A 27,697-nucleotide genomic window follows, 5' to 3' on the forward strand; every position below is an offset into this window, starting at 1 on the left:
ATATTTGTAAATTCGTATTTTTGTGTAAATAAATGTTTTTTTAATTCTTTACTTCTACTTTTTTTCTGTATAGATCTAATAAATTATCTATTTATAAAAATTGCAATGTTATTAAGGATGGTTTTTAAGGGTTGAAATATTATGATATTATATCCTTTAGCATAAAACAATCATTATTTAGCCAATCAAAACCAAATTTTACCCATATTAAAGTTTACAATGTTTTTATATAATTTTTGACAATAAGGGGTAGTTTACACCCCTAAAAATAATCAACGACCTTGAGCATGATATAGAATATGAAGTACAGGGTGAGATGATCCTAATCCCAAATTTTTATGTAAATCGATGCAAGCCGAAATTATTCTTTTAGGGTAAGTCAATTTTTTATACAGTCGGAAAAATGAAAGAATACCCATGAACGAACATATAAAACACGCTGTATTTTCTTTTCACAAAGAAAATTGCCCAGCGCAAGTACATGTAATAATAATTATTACATGTACTTGCGCTGGCCAATTTTTTGTATGATACGGTGACAGGAAAATACAGCGTGTTTTATATGTTAGTTCATGGGTATTCTTTCATTTTTCCTACTGTATATAGCTCCAACAAGGGTGGTTGTAAGGGTTGAAATATTATGATATATCTTAAAACGTAAAACAATCATCATGTAGCTAATAAGAACCAATTGTTGACAATATTAAAGTTTAAAATGTTATTTTATAATTTTTTACAATTAGGGGTAGTTTTCACCCTTAAAAACCAAAAGCGTACAACGGCTCAATATAGAAAATAAACTAGAGGGTGAAATGAGCCTAATCCCAAATTTTTGTACAAATCGATGCTGGACGAAAAAGTTGCGAGGTTTTTTCATTTTTTCAGTTTCATTTCCTCGACTATATAGGTTATTTGCCTTAATCATTGAACAGAAAATCCTATAAAATAAAACGATATTAACAAGCGAAAGCTTCACATTAATAATATTAAAAGTAATATTAAATAAAACTTGTATTGGAACCAAGTTTCTAGTAACACCTTCGTGGCTTCTAAAATTTGCAAGCCAAACGAATGCCGGAGCAAAGAAGACCGAGGGAGATATAGAAATTGCATCTCACATCTAGCCTGTCCAGCGTGGCAAAATTCCAGCAAAATCATGCCCTGCATACTCAGATATGAGTAAAACTAAATAGAAATAAATAATTATTTGGTTGTAAAATGATACAAAAGCCAGCTTTCGACCTTTGTTAAGCTCTCATCAGAGAATGCATATGTCGTGGCGACATCTGCTAAAAACAAGCGAAAGCTTTAATATTATTAAAGTGGAACTTTCGCTTGTTTTTAGCAGATGTCGCCACGACATCTGTATCACGTCGTTTTGTTGTAATTCGTTACTAGCAGCCCGATTTGCTTGAGTTTGTTAAGAGATAGTCATATATGCACTCTCTGATGAGAGCTTAACAAAACTCGAAACCGGCTATAGTGCTTATGGCACTATCGATTTTATTCGAATCATTGGAAGTTGTTAGAGTATGTGGAAGTTCAATAAAAGATCACAATGTGGGTGACAGAGGTGTAAAATTGTCTCATAATCTGGAAGGGATATATAAGGCAAGCTCAGAATCATGCGACTAATTCCCAAGGGCCCTGCAGGCTACTCAGAACTCTAAGGATTCGACAAAACAAACCGTCATATGATATAGGTAACCATAGGGGAGAGGGTGGAATGTAAGAGGTTTATGAAATTATAATGAACCTGAAAATTATTCATAAACCTCTTACATTCCACCCTCTCTCCTATGGTTAACTATATCATATGACGGTTTGTTTTTAGAATCCTTAGAGTTCTGAGTAGCCTTCAGGGCCCTTGGGAATTAGTCGCATGAATCTGAGCTTGCCTTATATATCCCTTCCAGATTATGAGACAATTTTACACCTCTTTCACCCCCATTGTGATCTTTTATTGAACCTCCACATACTCTAACAACCTCCAATCATTCGAATAAAATCGATAACTTAAAATCAACATAAAATTGCGTTTCTAAACCCTATAGATGTTCACATAAGAGGGCTTAATAACGTTTATCAAGTTTTCGATCTAATATGTAATGTGCTTTGCCTATCTCTTTCATTGCAAACATTCTAACTATTACATCAAGTTTATTTTCATTTTAACAGATTATTTACCACAGTGGGAGCGACTGTTTTTATTGTTCGTAATTTAACAAACTTTACAATAAATTTTCAATAACTAACAGGGAAAACTGTCATTTCTGTCATGTATCATTTAGAATTTCCGCCATCAGAGCCACTTGCTACCATAGTTCTTTTTGTCGATTGTCATTTGTTTCGAGCTTCAGTCACATGTTCTATAATCTGTGTATAATATTAATATACACGGATTATACGACATATGACAGAAGCTCGAAACAAATGACTGTGAATGAAAAGCCCTATACAGTCATGATGTGAACAAGTCAAATTCGAGCTCAATGGTACCTAGAGCATGAAACATAGGATAATTTATACATCCATGTTTAAATTCACATCTTATTTCTGTGTTCCTATGACGGATTAATTGTAAAGGGTTTTACCCAAATATTTTTTACTTTGGTGGTTAGCATGTTAGGTTCAAGTGAGTATAACCTATAACTTTTAAAATCGTAGTCAAAATTTTAAACACTTTGCATTATTTTATCAGGTTATAAACATTTTAGGCAAACACTGATGATGATCGGTCAACCGATTGAAAACTAGTTCTGTTCTATGATGTAGCCCTGTATAGGGATTTTAACAAATATACCTTTCATAAAGGATTTTATGGTTTTTCGTTATAAATGGTATACAGCCAACTACAGGAAAATTTTTTCCTCGTGAATTATTTAAAACAATATTAGTTTATAGTTCATGCCAAATGTTTAATATTTGATTGAACTTGAACCCAGCCTTGTGCTGTCATTCAAATAAGTACTTTAAATAGCTCTGACAATAACAAAAGACAAATCAGTATTGTTATAGTAATTTGATCTTTTTCTTCAAGTGTCCTGTCCGTTGCGAACGTTGGCGTTGACTATTACCATGGCAATTCTGACCTTGCTTAAGTCACTTCCGAATAGTTCGACCGATGTAAACCCGAACTACTGAATTTGAAGCCACTGAGTGTCTTCTTCTGGCACTCGCTTACTGCTTATTTTCCCCTGGATAATCAATTACAGTAGACGGTACTTATTGTGTCTCAATAGGGCTTTTCATCGTTTGTCATTTGTTTCCAGCTTCTGTCATATGTTGTATAATCTGTGTATAATATTAATGTACACGGATTATACGACATATGACAGAAGCTTGAAACAAATGACTGTGAATGAAAAGCCCTATATGTGGCCTCGGTGGCACCCAAAATCCCGACAGCCAAAATCCCGACACGCCAGAATCCCGACACGTCAGAATCCCGAGAAGCCAAAATCCCAATATGCCACAATCCTCGCATAAGTAAAAATCCCGACCACTACATTTTAAATATTTATTGTTTACTTTTCAAATGCAGTACCAAATCATATTTTAGAGTGTTGAAAAATTAATTACTTACTTACTAATAAGTACGGGTACTACCTAATTATTATGTATTTTAAAAGAGAAAATTATTAAACACTTAATTTTATAATACCGGGTGTCCACTTATATTTTCCCCCATTTTAACTGCCTATAACTTCTAAACGGTTCAAGATAGAAATATGCGGCTTTCGCTGAAATGTTTTATTTTAGTAAAAGTTTTGTCTGTATGAATTGATTTTTTTATATCGCTTTCAAATACGAAATAAAAAATGGCGGATTTTTGAAAAAAACTTTGTTGACTTTTTTTTAATGGAACACCCAGTATATTTTTTTGTAAATTGAAAGAAAGGTCATTCACCTATCCAGCGATATAAAGTTTTTCAAAATCGGTTGTCAAATCACTGAGTAATTAATTTTTAAAATGAGGGGTGCAACGTGGATATCACATACCTAAATAACATAACTGAGCAAAATGATATTATGTTATGTGATTTCCACTTTGCATCTCTCATTTTAAAAATTAATTGCTCAGTCATTTGGCAACCGATTTTAAAAGTTTTTATATCGCTGGATAGGTAAATGACCGTTTTTTCAAGACACAAAAATATACTGGGTGTTTTAATAAAAAAAGTCAACAACGTTTTTTTTTCAAAAATCCGCCATTTTTTATTTAAAAGCGATATAAAAAATGGTCATTTACCTAAAAACTTGAAAAAACGGTCATTTATCTATCCAGCGATATAAAAATTTTTAAAATCGGTTGTCAAATGATTGAGCAATTAATTTTTAAAATGAGAGATGCAATGTGGAAATCACATAACTTGCTTATTTATGTTATTTAGGTATGTGATATCCACGTTGCACCTCTCATTTTAAAAATTAATTACTCAGTGATTTGACAACCGATTTTGAAAAACTTTATATCGCTAGATAGGTGAATAACCTTTCTTTCAATTTACAAAAGAATATACTGGGTGTTCCATTAAAAAAAGTCAACAAAGTTCTTTTCAAAAATCCGCCATTTTTTATTTCGTATTTGAAAGCGATATAAAACATTCTATCCATTCAGACAAAACTTTTACTAAAATAAAACATTTCAGTGAAAACCGCATATTTCTATCTTGAGCCGTTTAGAAGTTATAGGCAGTTAAAATGGGGGAAAATATAAGTGGACACCCGGTATACTTAATGAAATGGACGGTTGTAAGTGATTTGATAAATCTATTATATGAAAATAAACTTGAATTGAGGATTTGATTATAATATTGAACTATATATTGGCAAAAAAAAGAAGAATACCTAATTTAATTCATGTAGGTACCTATATAATAATGAAATTATCAAACCTTGACCAAAACACAGTATTTTTTATTGGATTAAAACTTTTGTCGGAATTCTGGCATGTCGGGATTTTGGCGTGTCGGGATTCTGGCGTGTCGGGATTTTGGCCGTCGAGATTTTGGCTGTCGAGATTTTGGCTGTCGGGATTTTGACCCATGCGGCCTAGATATTCAAGGTATTTGGTGGCATGTTCGGTCCAGGATATATAAAGAATGCTTCGGTAGACCCACATTTCGATTGCTTCTAGTTTTTTTATAAGCTTCTCTGTCAGCGTCCAGTCCTCCACACCATATAGTAAGATCGGAAAAATGTAGCATTTAACTAGACGCAGTTTTAGGGGAAGAGACAAATCCTTGCTTATGAGTAGCTTTTTGATATTGTTCAATGCAACTCTAGCTCATTCTAGTCTCTCCTTAATTTCTGTGACCTGTTCCCATTTTGCATTACGTTGGTGCTAAGTTATACATAAGATTTTTCATGATCCACCAGTATGTTGTTTATCCGTAACTGTCGATCGAGGAATTCCTCACTAACTAAATTAGTAATTTGATGGTACGTTTTATATGTTAATGAATCATTGTTATTGTTTACACTTGTTGTCCGTCATAGCGTTGGATATTATATATAATATAGTGAAACTATATACAGTTTATTATGAATTCAATTAAGTAAGGACCAAAAGGCACATTATCCTAACAACCAACCTATTTAATATTACAGGCAGCTACATACATGAACTACAATATTCTGCAATATCCCGAGCAAAATGAGCTCGTCCACAAATACTGTAGGGCTTAGAAATAAGGGGGAAGATAAAAGCTTGGAAAATTTAGATACTGCTTAAATACAAAAGGGTCGAGAAAACTAGGGGATATTTCTAAAAACTACTTTGCTACGGCGGCTCGTGTTTTGGTTGGAGAGCTAAGGTTGTGAGTTCGTTAAGAAGAAGTTAGGGATTAGGGAATATTTACTACTATCAAAAATTTAAACAAGGGTACTTACAGATATCCTGGGGTGTTAAATATAAATCCTGGCTATATTTTGTTAGGGCGCCTTACCAGGAGTTTTACTTTCTATGATCATCCAACATCTTAAAATTTGACTCTAAAAAGCTTTTAAAGTTTGTGGTTAAAATTTTGCCAATAGGTTAGCGGTAAATAAACAGGACAAAATACACAGTTATGGCATTTATTGAAAAATTATTCCTTGACATAACAAAACTTTCAGATTACATAAAAGATTACCTGTAAAAAAAAAATACATCTACTTTTCTGAACATAGGTTATGGTGCACCAAAAGATAAACAATAATATTATTGCATTGAGGATTTGATATCTGACTTAATTATGACTTGTATAACTGACTGACTGACCTAATTATGACATATATTATAGCATTTGCATTAAAACAAAAATTTATATTCATTCAGGGAACAATGTTTACATTAAAGAATTACTGACTACTCCTCGTAGTACTTAATTATTGAAAATAACAACAACTATGTCACCTGTCAAATATCATTCCGTAAATCTTTTATTTTTAACTATTTCAAAAGGTTTCAAAAAGGATTTTAACATTAACTTACAATTATGTCTTTACAATAATATTTTAATGATGGAAGCAAAATTATTCTTTGTTCTGTTCAACAATTTACTTTTTCATCTTTGTATTTTAAGTTCCAAAAAGATTTATTTTTTTTATGTTGAAAGAAATTAACGTTATTAGTTTGAGAATTTTATAATTATTAAAAGTCACTATACCTTAAAATTCAAAACTTCACCATTGTGAAACTTGACATGACACTTGACAGCACGTACGTAGTTCATACGTCACTCGAAGGGGAAAATGTCAATGGAAAATTACTGATTGCACCATATACCATTATACCATGAAAATACCATAAAACAAAAGAAATTTGCTTATTTACCTCGGGAAATAGGTTTTCTAATCCAGGAGACGGGAGGCTTGGGTTTAATTCATCACTACGATATTAGTACTATGCCGGCTTTCATAAATACATACGCAGTATTTTTACAAAGCGTATATTACACTTTTACCATCAAAAAAGGAACTGCTACACCATCAAACTGATGGTACACCTACTTAACAACAACACAGAAGAACTTTGATAGATCCCATTTACTTGGAAATTCTTTTTGCGTCACAAAAAAGCCGGTAACTCACTATCGATGTTTACTGATTCACTACCATTGTAAGAATGCCTGCTTTCTTCTCCGTCTCCTGCCAAAATTCCTTGATCCTGTCACTACGCAATTTCCGGCTTCCGTTCTTCAGAGCCAATTACGAGCTTCGATCTTTGTACCAAATTCAAACAAACCAATCAAATTGATTTTCAACATTTATTCTAGAAAGTTCATCAACGCATTAGAACTGTACTTTTGTCAAAACTTCTTACAAATTCTGTTTTTGCGTCTCAAATAAACAGGAATCTTGTAACACATTGAAATGTTGCGGAATACTTCGTAGATGTATACAGGTGCGGTTTTAGAAAATTCCTTGCAATCTGAATTTAAGTAAAAAACTGAATAAAAAAATTTGGACTTCTTAGAGAGGGATTGTAAAATCTATACAAATCTAAAGATCATATTTTCACTGGTTTTTTAAACGCTACACAGCCTCCTCCGAAAAGAGAAAGCTCGGATAGCTATCCAGTTTTCGATAAACCAGACAAAAATCAACCATGACTCCTTGAGTGAGGCTAAACAATCACATCAAAATTTTTTTTAGATGATGGCTAGTGGGGATTAAATTAAACAAACAAACGTTAGGGATTGGGCTAGCGTACCATCAATCGCCAGACTCTTTAAAGTCGAGTAGACTGAAATGTGTAATGACTCTAAAATGAACTGTAGGTGACAAGAGTTTCTGTGCCTTGGGGAAGAAGCTAACATTGTGCCCTGTGTGGACCTCGCTGACATCCACAACAGTAACACAAGTGAAATATCAGGGCAGGCACAGCCTTGTCACCTCGTTGCCTAACCGCGAGCGGTTCTCAAAAACTAAACAAATCATTTGAGCTCTAGGCTCGGCAGATAGACATCTGCCTAAACTCCACTAAACGCCTAGCGAGTTTCAGGGAATTTTGTTGGCAACGGTTCAGCAAAAATGAGGATTTAGAATCTCCATTCTAAATACCTCAATGAGACAACGTAATCTTAACATTTGTCTCAAGTCGAGATCGGTAACTTTATGTTAAACGTCTCACAGGGAATATACTCACTTCAACAACTAGACTAAAATAAAAGAAGACTAACAAAGGGGATACAACAACAACAAGGGCCAAATCACAACAAATTCATACAAGGGGGTATACGACAACAACAGGGACCAAAAGACGACATACCAAAATCAAAGAGAATATCAACTTCTTATCAAGACTAAGGGAACTGAAGAACAATACAGGGGGAACATGGAATAGGGGATCAGGACTAAGGGGATGACATATTATCTCCATCAGATACAAAAGGTTTTAAGTCTTTAACATGCCATTTACCAAGATCAGAACCATTTAAATCAGAGAGACGATACACCACTGGTGACAACTTTTCACGGACTGTAGCTTCAATGTACCTCGGTGCTAGTTTAGACATAAACTTGTTAGCAGCATTAGACAGGACTTTATTCCTTTTCCATACTCTATCTCCTACTTGGAATTGGACTTCTCTTCTTCGTAAGTTGTAACTTCTAGCGTTACGTTCATATCCTTTTCGAAGATTAGCCCTGACCTTTTCGAAGACTTGACTTAATCCTTTTACTTCTGAAGCATACATATCACGGTTACCAGGAATAATTTCTAGATCTTGCTTCCGTTGATCGTTTTGATCAACACCATAGTAGTTTCCACTCAGGGGAACATGACGGCCATAATTAAGGAAAGCTGGGGTGTATCCAGTTACTTCGTGCTTTGCGGTATTAATAGCTTGTCTGATCTTTGCTAAATTCTTGTCCCAGTCTACGTGGTCTTTTATATACATACGGATTGCTGTTCCAATGGTTTTATTATTTCTCTCCACAAAATTACATTGTGGTGCATACACGGGGCTAAACCATACTTTCTGAACATTATACCTACTACAGAGATTAATTAGAAGAGGGTTGTTCAGATTTGAGGCATTATCACAAATCACATACTGGGGAACACCAAACATCAGGAAGACATTATCTTCCAAAAATTCAGTAATACTCTTAGCCGTAGCCTTCCTCAAAGGATGGACTAAGGTATATTTACTAAACCAATCAGCAACCACTAATAACCATGTATAACCTTTTTTAGAACGAACAAAGGGACCTATCAGATCAATGGCAACTATTTGCCAGGGGAATTGGGCTTCTCTCTGCTTACCCATTTTACCTAAAGGAGCATGATTTGGTGTTTTCTGAGCACCACAAACTTTACATGATCTGACAAACTTAAGCACATCACAACGCATTTTGGGCCAATAGTACCTTTCTTGAATACGGGACAAAGTTTTATAGAATCCAAAGTGAGCACACGTAGGTGGCTCATGACAAGATTGCATTACTTCTAATCTTTGGGGTTTGGGAACTAAAATTTTCCATTCAATATCATTAGTCTTGAAAGAATTGGGGGATGGGGCATACTTGTAAATGAAATCATTTTCCACTTTCCATTGTGGAAAATCACCAGGGGAACGGAGTATCTTTGATCTTAAATCATCGAACCAAGGGTCTATTCTGTCAAGATCTATTTCTAGATAATCAACTTTTTGGGCATCTTTGGGTGTATCATTGGTATGAGCTCGAGATAAAGCATCAGGGACTAAATGGGATGTTCCTTTTCTATGAATCAAATCGAAAGTATGTTGTCTTAGGCGCATAGCCCACCTGGCTAATTTGCCTGTAGGATTGGACAGTTTATTCAACCAGAGAAGTGAATGGTGGTCAGTAATGACCGAAAACTTAACTCCTTCAATATAACCTCGAAATTTCTCGATAGCGAAGATCACTGCGAGACATTCTCGCTCTGTAACTGAATAATTTCTTTCAGCTCGGGAAAGGGACCTACTTGCATAAGCTATAACTTTTTCTTCACCATCAATAGTTTGAGTCAAGACACCACCAAGACCAGTGTCAGATGCATCACATTGCACAACAAAGGGAAGTTCGAAATTGGGTTGGGCTAAGATAGGGGCAGAAATTAGGAGTTCTTTAATTTTCAAAAAAGCTTTTTCAGCTTCACTAGTCCAAACTACTGGTTGTTTTTTCTTTCTATGACCTTTAAGGAGGTCATTAATAGGGGAGGCTAAACTGGAAAAATCTCTAATGAAACGACGATACCAGGAACACATACCTATAAATCTTTTAATTTCAGTAGAATTAGATGGCCTGGGATAATTAACCATAGCTAAGATTTTTTCAGGATCTGCTTTAAGGGAATTGTTACCAACTACATAACCAAGATACTTCAATTCAGATTTAAAAAAATCACACTTATCGATGTTAATGGTCAAGTTTGCTTCTTTCAGTTTATCTCTTATAATTTTCAACAATCGGATATGTTCTTCAAAAGATGGGGTACACACTATGATGTCATCTAAATAACAGAATATATAGGGTTCAAATTCAGGGCCAAAGATAGCATCAACTAATCTTTGTTGAATCTGTGCACTATTACACAAACCAAAAGGAACAGAAGTGAATTGAAAGGAACCTCTACCAGAAACATTAAAGGCTGTCTTTTTCCTAGAGTCAGGATGCAGCGGGATTTGCCAAAAAGCTTTTCTTAAGTCAATGGAACTAATGCATTTAGCTCCTCTAAGTAACGAAAGAATTCTGTCTATTTGGGTCAAAGGATATGTATCATGAACAGTGACTTCATTTAATGAACGACCATCAAAACAGAACCTATATTCACCTGACTTTTTCTTGACTAATAATACAGGACTTGACCATGGGGATTGGGCTGGTTCGATTACTCCTAATCGTAACATATCGTCTAACTCTTCATGTAGTATTTTATTCATGTATGGGGATAAAGGATATTGTCTTTTCTTAAATGGCTTTGCATCACCAGTGTCAATAACCATTTCAATTTTATTGGTTCTTCCAATGTAGTTGGAACTAGAAATTTCCTCAAAAGAAGCGACTGTGGAATCTACTAAATTTTTTTCAGTGGGGGAAAATGAGTCTACAGAATACAAAGTTTCTGTTTTCTCTTCCTTTTGGGAAGAATGCCATGTTCCATCTCTAAAATTCAAGAACACTGAAAATTTATGCATAAAGTTACTTCCCAAAATAAAACTATGGGGAACGGAGGGTACGACAAGAAATTTCACTACTTGGGAAACACCATCAGCCTCAATTGGAAGATCAATAGTACCAACAACTGATTTTTGAGAACCATCTGCTAAGCAGACGTGTTTACAGGGGGTAGAATTATATTTAATTCCTTGGGAATCCAAAAATTTAACTCCAGCGGCACCTACTACCGATGTGGTGCAACCACTGTCTAAGAGGGCGACAAAGTTTTTAGAAAAGATAGAAATACTAACATGAGGACGACTGTCACAACCTTTCTTTTCAAAAAGAGGGTTAAGTATGTTTTGGGGGAATTTGTCGGGCTTAACTCTATATGGAGTGCAACTGCCGACTGGCTGCACACTACCTAGTTTTTTTGACACATACAGGAGGACGTTCTCACTCCTTTATTACCACAACGAGAACAAGACATTTCTCTGTTTGTACAATTGCGAGAAATGTGGTTGGGCTTACCACAAGTAAAACAAAAAATAATTTTTCTAGGGTTGTCATGTGTTTGGTAGGGTTGTGGAGGGGGTTGCATTGAATGAGGTTGATAGGAAGAAGACTGATTTCCATACGGTCGATAGGGAGGGGATTGCATCAACGGAGGTGGATAAGAAGACTGATTTCTGTGGGGTGGATAAGAAGAAGAAGACTGATGTCTTTCTGGTGGATAAGAAGAAGAAGACTGATGTCTTTCATCAGTATCTACTGGAGGATTGGGTCTCTCATTTCTCTGCGTAGACTTGGATTTCTTAAAGGGACGATCTTGCTTTTCTCGTTTGTCTCCTTTGGGGTTATCAGGCTTGTCTTGTTTATCAAGTACCTGAAGCTTCTCTTGGGGTTTTTCTGAATCCTCTAATGAAATACCAGCAAGACCTTTTGTAGTTTGAAGCAGGGGCAAAACATTTTGCTCCAAACGTTTAACAGTTATGACTAACATTTCGACAGTGGGAAAATCTTGAAGGGCTACGAGTGGAATATAATCCACCAAAATATTTTTTCTTAAAATCTTTACTCGTTGGGCTTCAGACGGGTACTCTTCTAAACGTTTAAAGAGATTCTCCATGATTGCGGAATAAATAGTGATTGACTCAGACTTTTTTTGTTTTCGACCTTTAATTTCATCAAGGAGATTATCATTATAATCTGGGGGTAGGAAAGCAGTTTTGAGAAGGGTTACCAACTCATTCCAACTGTTAACTGTATTTCCAACACTCCTATACCAAATAGCAGCGTTTCCGTCGAATAACTCAAAAGCTGATCTAAACAGGACATCATCAGAAATATTTCTGGATCTAGCAGAATCTCTTACTTTTTCTAAAAATGTGGGAAGGGCTTTACTCTCACCATTAAATTTGATATTTAAATCAGAAACTCTAACAGGAGTTGAAATTTGTATAATAGGGGCTGAAACTGAACTAATAGGGGCAACGGGGACTGAAGTTGTACCACTAGTCGATGGGACGGACACATTGTCAGATGTCTCTTCCTTTTCTAAGACATCTCCAGTCAACATCAATAAATCCATCTTATAGTTGTCAATAACTTCTTTTATAGCTTCTTCTACATTATCAGGGAAATTTTCCAATCTGAAATCCAGATGACTGGACCTTGTTTTGAAACGAGCAAAGTCAGCCTTTGATGACTGTGCACTCATTGCCCGCGCAATACTTTGCAAATCTGCTAATATTGACTGGATTGTAGGCAACTCTTGATCAGGATCGACTACATTTTTAGTCAAATCAATGGAAGATGAGATGGTCTCTTTACTTAACTGACCTCTCAACAACTTACGTTTTTCTTCAACAGTCTTATTTTGGACATTAAAACCTCTTATGAAAAGTTCATAAGATAACTCATCGGTTTTCAGATCATTAACTTGGGTAGACTTCATTTTTAAAACTGGGGTGAAAACAACACACAGGGGAAAGACCAAAGGGAATAGTAGAAAGTATGACTTTCGGACAAAAAACCGTTTCTATTTATCAAACGAACACAAACCTCACTTGCACTCTCACGCAGCCAGATCCTAACCTCACTGACTTTGTTGCAACTTCTGCTCTTGGTCTGCAATCACTCAATAAACAAAAGAGGGGTCAATAAACTATTCGTCAAAAAATTCACACTCCACCACTGATACGGACTAACAGGGAATAACACAAGGGTACACAAAACAAACAGGAAACAACAGACTTAAATATTTTCAGACAAAACAGGGATAGACAAACACAAATAATATTGAAACTTGCTTCTCGAATGAGCTTACACGGGATAACACCAACAACGGTTCTTGTTCCGATAACTAATGGGAGTGTTCCTAGACAACTAAGCACACTTCCTTTATCACGAGTATTACACTTGTGATCTATTCTGGTACAAGAAGGGAAAGACAAATAGTAATTGGACTGACTAACTACTTTACTTCACGGATACACTCAAACTACTTCACAGGCAGACTCCAACTAACCTTTGGTATCTTTATGACACTGACAAAACTAGATTAGTTGAGAAAAAAAATAATGGGACAACTAGACAACATTGGGAGTAAAAACTCAAACGGAAACTACACAGACTATACACATATACTCAAATGACGAACAAAAAAAATCACAAAAACAAGTTATTCTGTAAAAAATTGTTAATCAATTATGAATAAATGCACAAATACAACTAAAATGTTATACTTTATCAATAGTTTCAATATTGGAATGTTCAACGCTACTTATATAGACTACTTGTCTATACAATCAATACTTTTTTAAAAAAAATTTAAATATTGCTTTCACCATGGGTACTGTATTAACATCTACTATAAGTACATACATAAAAACAATGTTAATACACTACTATGAGTACATATTTACACATCCTATTGAAAATTTTATACCACTTCGTAACGTTCTAAAAAAATGTAGGGGCTCTTGGGCTAAACTATGTTGCGATACTGGTTGTGATAGTAGAATCGGTCTCAAATCTGGGGCAAGGAGAGGAAATTAAGTTGAAAAACAGTTGGGACTAACTAAAAAAATGTAAACTGCTTGGGAACAACTTAACGATATGACTGGGGGGTGAAAAGAGACTGGCCTCACGTCTGAGGGTGCTATTTTGTAGCGCACAACTGGACACTGAAAGAGGCAGAAAAATGAATCGGCCCCACGTTGGGCGCCATTTTGTAGGGCTTAGAAATAAGGGGGAAGATAAAAGCTTGGAAAATTTAGATACTGCTTAAATACAAAAGGGTCGAGAAAACTAGGGGATATTTCTAAAAACTACTTTGCTACGGCGGCTCGTGTTTTGGTTGGAGAGCTAAGGTTGTGAGTTCGTTAAGAAGAAGTTAGGGATTAGGGAATATTTACTACTATCAAAAATTTAAACAAGGGTACTTACAGATATCCTGGGGTGTTAAATATAAATCCTGGCTATATTTTGTTAGGGCGCCTTACCAGGAGTTTTACTTTCTATGATCATCCAACATCTTAAAATTTGACTCTAAAAAGCTTTTAAAGTTTGTGGTTAAAATTTTGCCAATAGGTTAGCGGTAAATAAACAGGACAAAATACACAGTTATGGCATTTATTGAAAAATTATTCCTTGACATAACAAAACTTTCAGATTACATAAAAGATTACCTGTAAAAAAAAAATACATCTACTTTTCTGAACATAGGTTATGGTGCACCAAAAGATAAACAATAATATTATTGCATTGAGGATTTGATATCTGACTTAATTATGACTTGTATAACTGACTGACTGACCTAATTATGACATATATTATAGCATTTGCATTAAAACAAAAATTTATATTCATTCAGGGAACAATGTTTACATTAAAGAATTACTGACTACTCCTCGTAGTACTTAATTATTGAAAATAACAACAACTATGTCACCTGTCAAATATCATTCCGTAAATCTTTTATTTTTAACTATTTCAAAAGGTTTCAAAAAGGATTTTAACATTAACTTACAATTATGTCTTTACAATAATATTTTAATGATGGAAGCAAAATTATTCTTTGTTCTGTTCAACAATTTACTTTTTCATCTTTGTATTTTAAGTTCCAAAAAGATTTATTTTTTTTATGTTGAAAGAAATTAACGTTATTAGTTTGAGAATTTTATAATTATTAAAAGTCACTATACCTTAAAATTCAAAACTTCACCATTGTGAAACTTGACATGACACTTGACAGCACGTACGTAGTTCATACGTCACTCGAAGGGGAAAATGTCAATGGAAAATTACTGATTGCACCATATACCATTATACCATGAAAATACCATAAAACAAAAGAAATTTGCTTATTTACCTCGGGAAATAGGTTTTCTAATCCAGGAGACGGGAGGCTTGGGTTTAATTCATCACTACGATATTAGTACTATGCCGGCTTTCATAAATACATACGCAGTATTTTTACAAAGCGTATATTACACTTTTACCATCAAAAAAGGAACTGCTACACCATCAAACTGATGGTACACCTACTTAACAACAACACAGAAGAACTTTGATAGATCCCATTTACTTGGAAATTCTTTTTGCGTCACAAAAAAGCCGGTAACTCACTATCGATGTTTACTGATTCACTACCATTGTAAGAATGCCTGCTTTCTTCTCCGTCTCCTGCCAAAATTCCTTGATCCTGTCACTACGCAATTTCCGGCTTCCGTTCTTCAGAGCCAATTACGAGCTTCGATCTTTGTACCAAATTCAAACAAACCAATCAAATTGATTTTCAACATTTATTCTAGAAAGTTCATCAACGCATTAGAACTGTACTTTTGTCAAAACTTCTTACAAATTCTGTTTTTGCGTCTCAAATAAACAGGAATCTTGTAACACATTGAAATGTTGCGGAATACTTCGTAGATGTATACAGGTGCGGTTTTAGAAAATTCCTTGCAATCTGAATTTAAGTAAAAAACTGAATAAAAAAATTTGGACTTCTTAGAGAGGGATTGTAAAATCTATACAAATCTAAAGATCATATTTTCACTGGTTTTTTAAACGCTACAATACATATCGAAAGATTTAGAACTACCAGCGGTTCAGTACAACGTTTCTCTAGTGCTTTCAAATTCCCACAGCAGCTTGAACAAACCAGCTGCATCAGTTCCTTGTATGAAGGAAATAGCTGGATTCCACGTTAAGCCACCTAAACCTCTTCCTGCAGACCTCAAGAAGTATTTAGATGCAGCAAAACACGGAGTTATTTATTTTAGTATGGGATCTAACCTAAAAAGTGCTGAGATGACTCAGGAGACGAAAGATGCTCTGATGAAGGCGTTTTCTAAAAGGAAAGAGAGTGTTTTGTGGAAGTTTGAAGATGATAATTTGCCCGGAAAGCCCAAAAACGTCAGGATTGAAAAATGGCTGCCACAGTCTGATTTACTGGGTAAGTAAATTATGTATTAAATAACTCTTTAAACGACACAATTAAAAATAAACAGTTCTATATCCAAACCCATACATATAATAAGGGGTGTTCGACAGGGGTGTGTGCTTTCCCTTCTTTTATTTAACATTTATTCGGAAGCCATATTTCATGAGTCTTTGGAAGATGCAGAGATGGGAATCAAAGTGAATGGATTATTGATCAACAACATATGATATGCTGATGATGATGTTTTAATTTTTGACAACATAGTCGATATTCAACAACTTGTCGCTATAATCGGAGAATACAGTAAGCGAATGGGATTATAGATTAATACCAAAAAGGCCAAATTCATGAGCATCTCCAGAAACTTGGATGCACTTGAAATCTCCACCATTACACTGAATACCAAGTCCATTGAAAGAGTGGGCAAATTTAAATACCTGAGAACGTAGCTTTTTGAAGACTGGGCATCGGACGGGAAATGTCGCATTGAACAAACTCAAGAAGCCTTCGTAAAATTCAGGAAGGTATTAACCTGCTCAGAGTTTGATCTTAAACTGAAACTAAGATTTACTAATTGTAAACACGCGAAACGAAAAATACCAGTTCCTTCAACATATAATCGAGGGTAAAATTGAAAGCAAGAGAGGAATAGGACGCAAGAAAATGTGTTGCCTCCGAAACATAAGGCAATGGACAGGGATTAACGACATACAATCTCTGATACACTTTGCAATAAACAGAAAGTTAAGAAGAAGAAGAAAAAGTCTTCATTTTTTGGTGCCTATTCGGCTATAACTATTTTACTAACTGATGCTTTAAATAGATTAGTTATTGTTGTGAAGAACCATTTCCTCAGGTACTTTAACCATGATATTCTTCTTGTCCCAATTCCTTGTATTTATTGCCGTTTCTCATTATGTGTCCGAGATATCCTAGCTTCCTCTCCTTGTCCGTCCATGATCTCCTTTGGATTCGCCTTTATAGCTACATCTCTAAAGCTTCAAGTTTTTTCTCCATCGCCTCAGTCAGTGTCCAGGATTCAACTCCGTAGAATAATATTAATAAAGTTAATTGATAAAAAATATGTATTGTTAAATAATTTCTATGGGAAAAATTTAGAGAATTAATTTTGTGTCAAAGACCACAAGATCGTAAATTTTCATCGCCCTGTATATAGCCAAAAATTTGTAAAAAAAATAATTTAGCCGTAAGCAATGTTTCGTGGAAGAGTAAAAGTTTAGTGGTAAAGTTTCTACAAACGGATTAATACATTTCAAAACAATGAACTAGAAAACGGTAGTTTTAGGAAGTTAATGTGCCGCTTTAGAATGGACAATAGACAATGTTTCTAAATGGTTTCCTAGAAAGAAACGATGGTAAACAATTTTGTTTAGTTTAGAATAGAGGGTTTTTCTAGAATGTAAGTAAAATTAATTTTTAATATCTTCTGGAAATTGACAACACAGAAAATTTGTATACAACCCTAGTTGTTCTTAAGAAAAAAAGAGTAGGGATATGATGGGTGGAGAATGCTTGTGATTGGAGAGGAGACCGATGGAAGGGGAATAGAGTGGTGAGTCTCAGATTGAGGAGAGAAAAATAATTTACTGTGTAATTAACATCTGAAGCAACCCGTCCAGATTGAAAGTAGTATTTTTGTGTAAAGTGGTTAATTTGGTGGCCGTAGAAGCAGATTCGTGTTGAGACGAAATCGTGATTAAGTCGAGAAGTACAAACTCCTTGTGTCCGAATAGGTTTAAGTTTCTGTCTGGAACGAGTAGCCGATTTATATAAACTTTGCACGAGATACCGAGCTGAGAGAAGAAATCTTGGAATTATAAAGATTGATATTGTTTGTATCGAGTCAGAGATTTAATTGAGGAGAGAATTCGAGCGAGTGGTGTTTTTTGTTTGTAAAACAGTTTGAATGAGAAGAACAGTCGCAGCATCCGAGTAGCACGTTGTGGGAGATCCGAGGAAAACACAATCCACGAGAAGAAGTAAAGAAGATAGAAAAGGTTAGTCAGATTATTTGTGAAAAGGGAGAATTGTTTTATATTACATACCATATTTGTTTTTTGTTAACTTAACAGTTTTACAGCATAAGTCATTCATAAATTCATAGAAGATATAAGTCTTCTTCTTCTTGATGTGCCTATCCGTGACGAATGTTGGCGATCATCATGGCAATCTTCACTTTATCTGCAGAAACGCGGAAAAACTGCACAGATGTTGTGTTGAACCAGGTTCTGAGGTTCTTTAACCAGGATGTTCTTCTTCTTCCTGGACCTCGCTTTCCAAATATTTTTCCTTGCAGGATGTCTTGTAGGAGGGCATATCTGGATTCATTTCGCATAATGTGTCCAAAGTATTCCAACTTTCGAGATTTGATGGTGGTTAGTACTTCTCGGTTCTTCCCCATTCTTCTAAGAACCTCCTCATTTGTGACCCGATCAGTCCATGGGATTTTAAGAATTCTCCGATATAGCCACATCTCAAATGCTTCCAATTTTCGGCACATATCCTCGTTCAAGGTCCATGATTCAACACCATAAAAAACGGCTCTTGAAAAACGCACCCATACGATTGAACCTCTAGCTTGCATCTAGCTGATTCTGATTGATCTAGCTTTTCCGATGCGCGCTCTTATTTTTTGGTTGTTGGTCCATTCTTCATTTATTATGGTGCCGAGGTAGTTGTAGTGCCTCACTCTTTCTACAGGGGTTTGGTTGATATAGAGTTGACCTTCAGTTATCTTTTTCTTGCTGACGATCATAAGCTTTGTTTTCTTAACGTTTATATTGAGTCCAAATTGTTGACTGTAATACGTGATTTTGTCCATGAGAACTTGTAGGTTGTCCGCAAATACTATGGTATCATCTGCATACCTGATATTATTTAGCCGGTACCCGTTTAGTAGAATACCTTTTTCAGTTTCGTGCAAAGCTTCGATAAATATTCTTTCAGAGTAAAGATTGAAAATTAGGGGGGACAAAATGCAGCCTTGCCTCACTCCACGCATGATTTTGACATATTCGGTGAGTTCACCGTCAACTCTGAGGTTTGCAGTCTGATTCCAGTAAAGGTTTCTAATTATTTTCAGATCTTGGTTGTTAATTCCTGCTTTTTTATTATTTGCATTATCTTGGCATGTTCTACTCGATCAAACGCCTTCTCGTAATCAACCAGACATGCGTATACGTCGCAATTTACGTCTCTGCATCTCTGGAATAAGACTTGTATTGAAAACAAAGCCTCTCTCGTAACAACAGCATTTATGAACCCGAACTGGTTGGGCGAAATTTGACTTTCACATAGCTTGTAAATTCTCGTATGGATTACCTTTAGGAACAATTTTAGAAGATGACTCATCAGGCTTATCGGACGGTATTCTTCGCACTTTTTGGCTCCTGGTTTTTTTGGAAGTGCAATAAACTCAGACTTCAGCCAATCTGTTGGTATTTGCCCAGAGTTTTATATGTTGTTGAATATCTTTGTGATTATTGCTATTAATTCGTTGTCCATCAGTTTGAGTAGTTCTGCTTGTATATTATCGGGACCTGCTGGTTCGCCATCCTTTAGCTGTGTTATGGCAGAATAAACTTCCTGCTTCCAAGATATAAGTAATCTATCCAAGATATAAGTATCCATATAAGTAATCTATTTAAGAAGTGAAAATTAAATTTTGTTTTTTTTTATAATAATAAGAACAGTCTACCGAATAATTTAAATGAATTTTGTTTCAAAAAAGGAGGTAATAGAATTAAAGATTTTTTTTATTAACCCTGGAAGCTCACACTTGGGTGTAAGATACCCATCGCGACACTTAACTGCATGTAGCTTGCGCAGCTTCATTTCAATGGTAATGCTGCTTTATGTAAATTCAGTCTCTAGTCTGCCAAGGACGGGTATGTAGTTGCGGTCTCATTTGAGCAATATTTCCAATCACGAGAATTTATTGAATACAGGCTAGGGTATGTAGCACCCATGTGTGAGGTTTGCGATCAAGTGTGCGTTCAAGTTAATGACCTAACAACACAACATCCCACAAATTTAGTAAAGAAAACTAGGTGTTATTTCTGCAAATGCAAAGATGGAAAAGCAAAGCGTGCATGCTCGGCTTGCTATAAAGCATAATGCATGGAGCATAGAGCCACACTGTCTTATGAATGTAGTTACTAAAATGAGTGAAACCAAAATACCTGGCTAAGAATGAATATGAGTTCTATAATCAAAAGGTGTTATATTTTAGTTAAAAAGACCATTTTGTTGTTAAATTAAATTAAAATATTTTGAATTATGTTTCCGGTTTTTAGAAAATGTTTTTTAATTCTTTTTAGGTATTTTTAATATTTTGTTCTTTTGTGTTACTATAATTAATAGGGAGAAAATAAAATTATTGATTTAATTATTCGTATGTATTCATTAGTGATTAGAGAGTATCTGGAAATCATAAAATTTTTACTTTTTTTATTTCTTCACAAAAAATCATTGGGTATCTGACACCCATGTGTGCGGTTTATGTAAAAAAAAATAGGTGTGATCTTCCAGGGTTAAATAAGAAATTTTTACAACAGAATAAAGTTTAGCATACATTTTGAATCTTGTATTGATGGTATAGTATATAAATGAATAATAGTTGTAAAATTTATATGAATCTGACTATATTTATTTTAAATTGGAAAAGACTGCATATCTATATTTATTTTCCCTGTTTTGTCCTGGATGAAGTAAGCAACGAGAAATACTAGAAGCCACAAACTAAAGGTAATACATCCAATCAATTAGCCCTGAGAATATTTTTTATTGAAAAGTTTTATTAAATTTTGGTTTTGTTTTCATGAGTAGCAATTAAAATAATTAATTAATTAATTAGTGCAGTCACTGAGGGTTTTCACCTCCGATTTCGTTGAACCTCCATCGATTTTCATGAAAATTGGTGAGCAGTTAGAGGATACCTCAAGGAACAAAGGTGACATGATGCCAACTTGCGCTTTTACCCTGGGGATGGATGCCAACCCTTTTCTGGGGTGAAAATTATTTTATTAAAAATAATACCACAAATAGATAGAGGGACAAATTCTAAGCAAAATTTGTTATATTAAGTTATTAACATAAATCAATACTTTTTGAGATATTAAAGATCAAAGATTTTATTTTTTCGTAAAACAATGCATGTTTTAAAGCTGTTTTTGACGTATAACTTAAAAACTATTACCTTTTGCAAAAAAGTTATTCTTACCAAAATTGAAGACAATAAAAAATTTAATACACTATTCTCTCAAAGTACTAAACTAATGTTAATTCAAAGTGAGTTATAGGTAATTGAATGTATATTAATACGTAAAAAATAGTAAATAACCAAATTATAGTTTTTTCTATACCAAATATTGTACCATTTTTACCATTTCTGCTGCGAGACCCATGTAACCGTGGCCATTTAATCTTTGATTTTTAAAAAAGTAAGGGGTTTGAAAGATTAAATTTAACGCGTTTTAATAGCCTTTAGAACTACCTTTCAAACAGTTTTTAGGTGGACTTGATATCTTAAAAATTAACGGAGTTATTAAAAGAAAAGAATAACATTTTTTAGAAAAGATTTTTAAAAGAAAAAGTTTGAAGAATTTTTGGATCATAAATTTTAATGCTATTAACTTGTTCATTATCTCATTTGATAGATATTTCTAAGTACTTTCACAAATGCTTAATAAGTTTATGTTATAAAATGCATCATTTGTCCGTAATTTAAGCTTGAATAGTTAGATTTGGGTACTCGCCGAAAAAAAAATGCATTCAATTACCTATAACTCACTTTTAGTCAATATTATAATAATATAATAATATAATATTATAATATATAAATATTATTAGTCAATATTAAAAGGTTTTTTAGTAAGGAGTTGTTATTTTTTTATTAGCTTTAATTTTGGCAATAATAACTTTTTTGTAAAAACTTATAGTTTTTGAGTTATCTATAAAAAATCGGTTAAAAAGATGCATTTTTCTTACGAATAATTAAAAATTTTGATCTTCAATAACTCAAAAAGTTTTGATTTATTTTGATAACTTTATATAACAAATTTTGCTTAGAATTCGTCCCCCTACCTAATTATGGGGTTATTTTTAATAAAATAATTTTCACCCAGAGAAGGGGTGGCATCCACCCCCAGGGTAAAAGCTCAAGTTGGCACAATATCACCTTTGTTTCTTGAGATATCCTCTAACCACTCACCAATTTTCATGCAAATCGATGGAGGTTGAACGAAATCGGAGGTGATAGCTCATATCTACCTTCAGTGACTACACTAAATTGAATTAATTAGATGCTGATCAATCTCACAACAGAGAGAAAATACAGAGCATAATAGTATATTCCTTTATTGCGTACATTTTTGAACATTTTTGTTTTTTTACAGCCCACCCAAACATTAAACTCTTCATCACCCATGGAGGTTTTCTGAGCACCATAGAAAGTTTATATCATGCAGTACCGACTGTAGCAATTCCTATATTTGGTGATCAACAACAAAATGCCAAACAATCAGAATCATTCGGATACGCTAAAGTACTAGATTTCGATACAATGACTGAAGAAAGTATATCAGCGGCAATAGAAGAGGTGATATCAAATAAAAAGTAAGAAGTGTTTTCTGTTTTTTTATTCAATTTTCTTCTTATTCTAGTTTTATCTAGGCAAATTGTCCGTTTTTTCATTCTTCAACATTGCCTCTTATTCTATTGTAATATTTATTTCAGCTTTTCAGTCCATTTACCTGCTTTTTCTACAAAGTTACCTCTAATTCTATTGGAATATTCATTCATCGGTTTCATAGCGTAATAAGCTTTTCCGTTTTTAGTCGTCACTTCTTGCTATTTTGGCAGTCTTATTCCCTAAGATTTCTTTCAGATATCGCCTGAAGATAATCATCATCAATGTTGTTTAGTTCTTGTTGGTCCGTTTCTCTGTGAGGGTGCAGTCTAATATTTTTGGGGAATCTGTTTTCTTACATGCTTCTGTCGTATCCGTACCACACAAATTGTTGTTTTTCTCTGTCTTGTGGTACTATGTTCCTTTGTATTTCCAACATCGTCATTTATAATTTATTCTAGCTGAGATCTTCTTGTCGCTCTCATCCAAAAGTCCATTTTCACTGCTTAATAGATTCGAGTTAGGCCGATGCCACATTATGCGTTTTGACCGGATGCGGTGAAAACGCATCCGTTTCCAACGCAACCGGACCGACCTGTCACACTATGCGTTTACTCTGGTGCAGTTTGTAAGCGCGTACCGATGACTCAAAACGCATCCGTTTCCAACGCAACCGGACCGATCTGTCACACTATGCGTTTTCACCGGATGCGGCAAAAACGCATAATGTGGCATCGGCCTTAGGTATATTGTTTAGTTAATTGCTGTATGTACTTATTTCCCATAATATGTTGTTTTACTATTGTATTGTAAATTCGTCCCTTGCCAGTTTTTGCCATGAAACCGACTTCAGGTACCCTATCTCCTGTATTTCTTTTACTATGCGGTCTTTTAGATTTTCTTAGTTTCGTCCTATACTAGATAACTTAATTCCTATACTAAAATCACAATAAACATGCACTAGAAATACCCAACCAAGACACGTTGAATGTTATGAGGAGCACTCCCGAATCATAATTTACATTACAATGTAGGTATAACTTTTGTAAATCATGATTTGGGATTTGCAATGTATGTAATGTATCTTTATTGTGATTTTAGTATAGGTACATGTATTTCTTACAACTTTCAACTTTTCACTGGTTCAGCTCCAGTTTTTCCGTAGCTTCTAGTCTTCCTATTAGACAAGGGTAATAAGCTAGAAATAGACCATGTTCGGGACACTCAAAGATCCAAGTAGCTGACTACTTTTTTAGTTATTGTAGACCTATAGGAAGAAAACCTACCTGTTTCCTGCCTAGAGTTCGCGTCCGTTTTTAATTATTAACAATTTAGTGCAAAAATCGCGAAATTTTTCGATTTTTTGCACCCCATTCCAAAGCTAAATAGTTAACATAAAATTACAAAATTTAATTTTTTAGAATATTAAAAAACCTTCAAAATGCCGATTTTTTTAAAGTTAAAAAGTTAATTTGTCGCTACGCAAACTGCAAAATAAATGAAAATCGTTATTTGTTAATAACTTTTACTAAAAATACCTTAGAACTTTAGTGTTTCACTTAAAGTTGGGTATTGGGGTACTTAATAAACTCTCAAAATTTGAGACTGATCCATTAATTAGTTTAAGAGTTATTCTAATTGTTTATCCCAGAGACCTTTATTTTGCAATAACATAAGACAGAAAATAATGATGATATGGCAATTCTGACTATGCCAAATGAAAGTAGAAAACTGATACTATCAAAATGTACTTAAAAATGACAAAAAGATTATCTACTATAGTCAAAAATCCCAATGCCAAATTTGTGAAATTTTGTAGTTTAATAACATTTAGAATAACTTTAAAAATATTGTCTGTAGAAAAAGTCATTTTACGTATTAGAAAAGCTGATATTTTACACGAATTTTTAAAAATGTAGTTTAATTGGTGACTAGTCGTGTTAAGTGACAAAAACTATAAAAAGCAACTTAAAACTACTATCATTTTCTATACCTCGGGATCTACTGAATATATTTTGATCGTTCTTTGTTTAATTTATATGTAATTTTTCTGTACATTACAAATATGCAATTTTTCTAGACATTTATTAATTAATAAACAGTCTAATTTGTTTAAACAATTTTTGAAAAAATAATTTTTTCCCAAAAATCCATGATTTTAATCATACTATCCCTATTAATCATAGAAAAAGTGAAGGTATACTTTAATAAATAAATTATCTTCAATAAATAATTATCTAAAAAAATCATTTATTTATTAAAGTGTACTTTAAGTTTTTCTGTGATCATTAATGATACTATTATTAAAAAATAGATTTTTGTAAAAAAAATATTTTTTCAAGAATTGTTTAAGCAAATTAGACTGTTTATTAATTAATAAATTTATAAACAAATTGCATATTTGTAATGTACGTAAAAATTACATACCAATTAAAAAAAGAAAGATCAAAATCCGCATTGAGTTGATCCGGACATACAGCAAATTATATTCGTTTGAAATTGCTTTTTCGGTATTTTAACTCGCTGGATTTGTAGATTCCCCCTAGTAATCGTTTGCCCTACATTTTTGAAAAATTGTAGAGGGTGCTGTGAAGTTATAATATTTGTGCAAATTTTTTAGGAAAAAATACAAATCCCATTCTTTAAATGGCATTAATGAGATTCCTTAATTATTATAAACAAATTAGCTGTGAATTAAAAAACATATGGCTAACTTTGTCCCAAATGAGCCCAGGCTAAATTTTTTTATTTGAAAATTCGTATTAAAATACTATCTTTTCGAATATATAAAAAGATTTTTTCTACGGACAACATTTTTAAAGTTATTCTAAAAGTTTATAAACTACAAAATTTTCAAAATTTGGCATTAGGGTTTTTGACATGTTAATTATTTTTTTATCTTTTTTTAATACATTTTGATACTATCACTCTTCTACTTTCATTTGGCATACTCAGAATTGCACTATCTTCATTATTTTCTGTCTTATCATATTGCAAAGAAAGGTCTCTGGGATAAACAAATAGAATAACTCTTAAACTAATTAATGGATCGGTCTCAAATTTTGAGGGTTTGTTAAGTACCCCAGTCCAACTTTGGGTGAAACACTACATTTCTAAGGTAGTTTTAGTAAAAGTTATTAACAAATAACGATGTTCACTTATTTTGCAGTTTGCGTAGCAATAAATTAACTTTTTAACTTTCAAAAATCGGCATTTTGAAGGTTTTTCAATGTTCTAAAAAACTAAATTTTGTAATTTTATGTCAACTATTTATTTTTTGAATGGAGTGCAAAAAATCGAAAAAATCGCGATTTTTGCACTAAATTGTTAATAATTAAAAAACGGACGTGAACTCTAGGCAGGTTTTCTTCCTATAGGTCTACAATAACTAAAAAAGTAATCAGCTACCTGGATCTTTGAGTGTCCCGAGAAAATCCTTATTACCCTGGACTATATACAAAAAATATTCACAAATATCCATTTATATTTTGTTGCAGATACCGAGAGAATGTACAAGCGCGATCCAAAATGTTTCACGATAGACAAATGCATCCTCTACAGGAAGCCGTGTATTGGATAGAATACGTTGTGAAACACAACGGGGCTAAACATCTCAGAGTTGGCTACTTGGACCTAGCATGGTACCAATATTATATGCTCGATGTGTTTGGACTTATTTTTGGAACTATATTTCTCATCGGTTTTGTAATTAAAAAAGTATTGTCATGTTTATATAAGTTGGTAAAAGGTGATTGTGATGCTACAAATAAGTCGAAAAAGCAGAAGAAGGTAAAGAAACATTAAAACTTGTACAAAATAAATATTTATACATATTATAAAAATGTTTATACATTTTATTTATTTTTCCCCTTTGTATACATATACAGGGGTTACCCCATTAAGCGCCATTGATGCGAGGATTTTTTATATCAAAATATTTGTTTTTTTTTAGAAAATTCTGCATGTGTTTTAATTCTTAAAATATTTAACGATATTAAAATTTATTTTATAGAAAAAATATATGTATGTATTTAATAATTTATAATTTATAAGAGACTCATTTTAGCAATTTTCACAAGTGATATAGGTACTTCATATCGTAATTTTGACAGCTTACAAACAATCAAATTATTGTATAGTATTTACTTCCACATTTGGTATCATTATAGAATAAAATCATCTCTGGCGTATTTCTAATTTTGTCTATTTAGTCTTCTGTATCAATGTGATGAAATGATGAAACCAGTAATACATTTCTATTCTTTTTGGGTACATGCGATGTCAGTTTCGTAATGTGCTTCAAAACCAAAAATAAAGGATCCTACAGGGCGGCCTTTCACATTGGAAATAATTGGGGGCCAATTCGTTTCTTTGGGACTGAATCGTACCCAAAGTCGTACGAAAAAAATACAAAAATGAACGACGCCGACGGTGGTCTAACAGGACAATTATTATTATTATTTTTTAAATAATATTATTTGTAT

The 27,697-nt window shown here is 33.7% G+C and overlaps 2 protein-coding genes across 3 annotated transcripts in view; one reads left to right on the top strand and one right to left on the bottom strand.

The window, feature by feature from the left end:
• LOC126884112 (UDP-glycosyltransferase UGT5-like) overlaps nt 1–27,055 on the top strand; it is a 50,464-nt gene extending 23,409 nt beyond the window's left edge. Inside the window, exons 3-6 of the mRNA XM_050649917.1 lie at nt 5,614–5,674; nt 16,196–16,576; nt 22,981–23,200; nt 26,711–27,055. Coding sequence (XP_050505874.1) covers nt 5,614–5,674; nt 16,196–16,576; nt 22,981–23,200; nt 26,711–27,017 — 969 coding nt within the window. The 3' untranslated portion in view covers nt 27,018–27,055. The remainder of the gene's footprint in view (nt 1–5,613; nt 5,675–16,195; nt 16,577–22,980; nt 23,201–26,710) is intronic.
• LOC126884113 (uncharacterized) lies at nt 5,690–16,180 on the bottom strand. 2 transcript variants are annotated; one of them, XR_007697859.1, is made up of 2 exons: nt 14,808–16,180; nt 5,690–6,005 (listed from the first exon to the last, which is right to left on the bottom strand). XR_007697859.1 is itself a non-coding variant. In XM_050649918.1 (2 exons), exon 2 carries the CDS (start codon nt 13,070–13,072, stop codon nt 11,540–11,542), a length of 1,533 nt encoding a protein of 510 aa, XP_050505875.1. In that variant the 5' UTR covers nt 13,073–14,675; nt 14,808–16,146; the 3' UTR covers nt 11,192–11,539. The 2 variants fall into 2 exon arrangements, 1 of the variants encoding a protein (XP_050505875.1); XM_050649918.1 differs by lacking the exon at nt 5,690–6,005 and adding an exon at nt 11,192–14,675 and having other exon boundaries at nt 14,808–16,146.
• Nucleotides 27,056–27,697: the final 642 nt, after the last annotated feature.

The sequence above is a fragment of the Diabrotica virgifera genome, chromosome 4, assembly GCF_917563875.1.
Source record: "Diabrotica virgifera virgifera chromosome 4, PGI_DIABVI_V3a".
NCBI classification, from domain to species: domain Eukaryota; kingdom Metazoa; phylum Arthropoda; class Insecta; order Coleoptera; family Chrysomelidae; genus Diabrotica; species Diabrotica virgifera.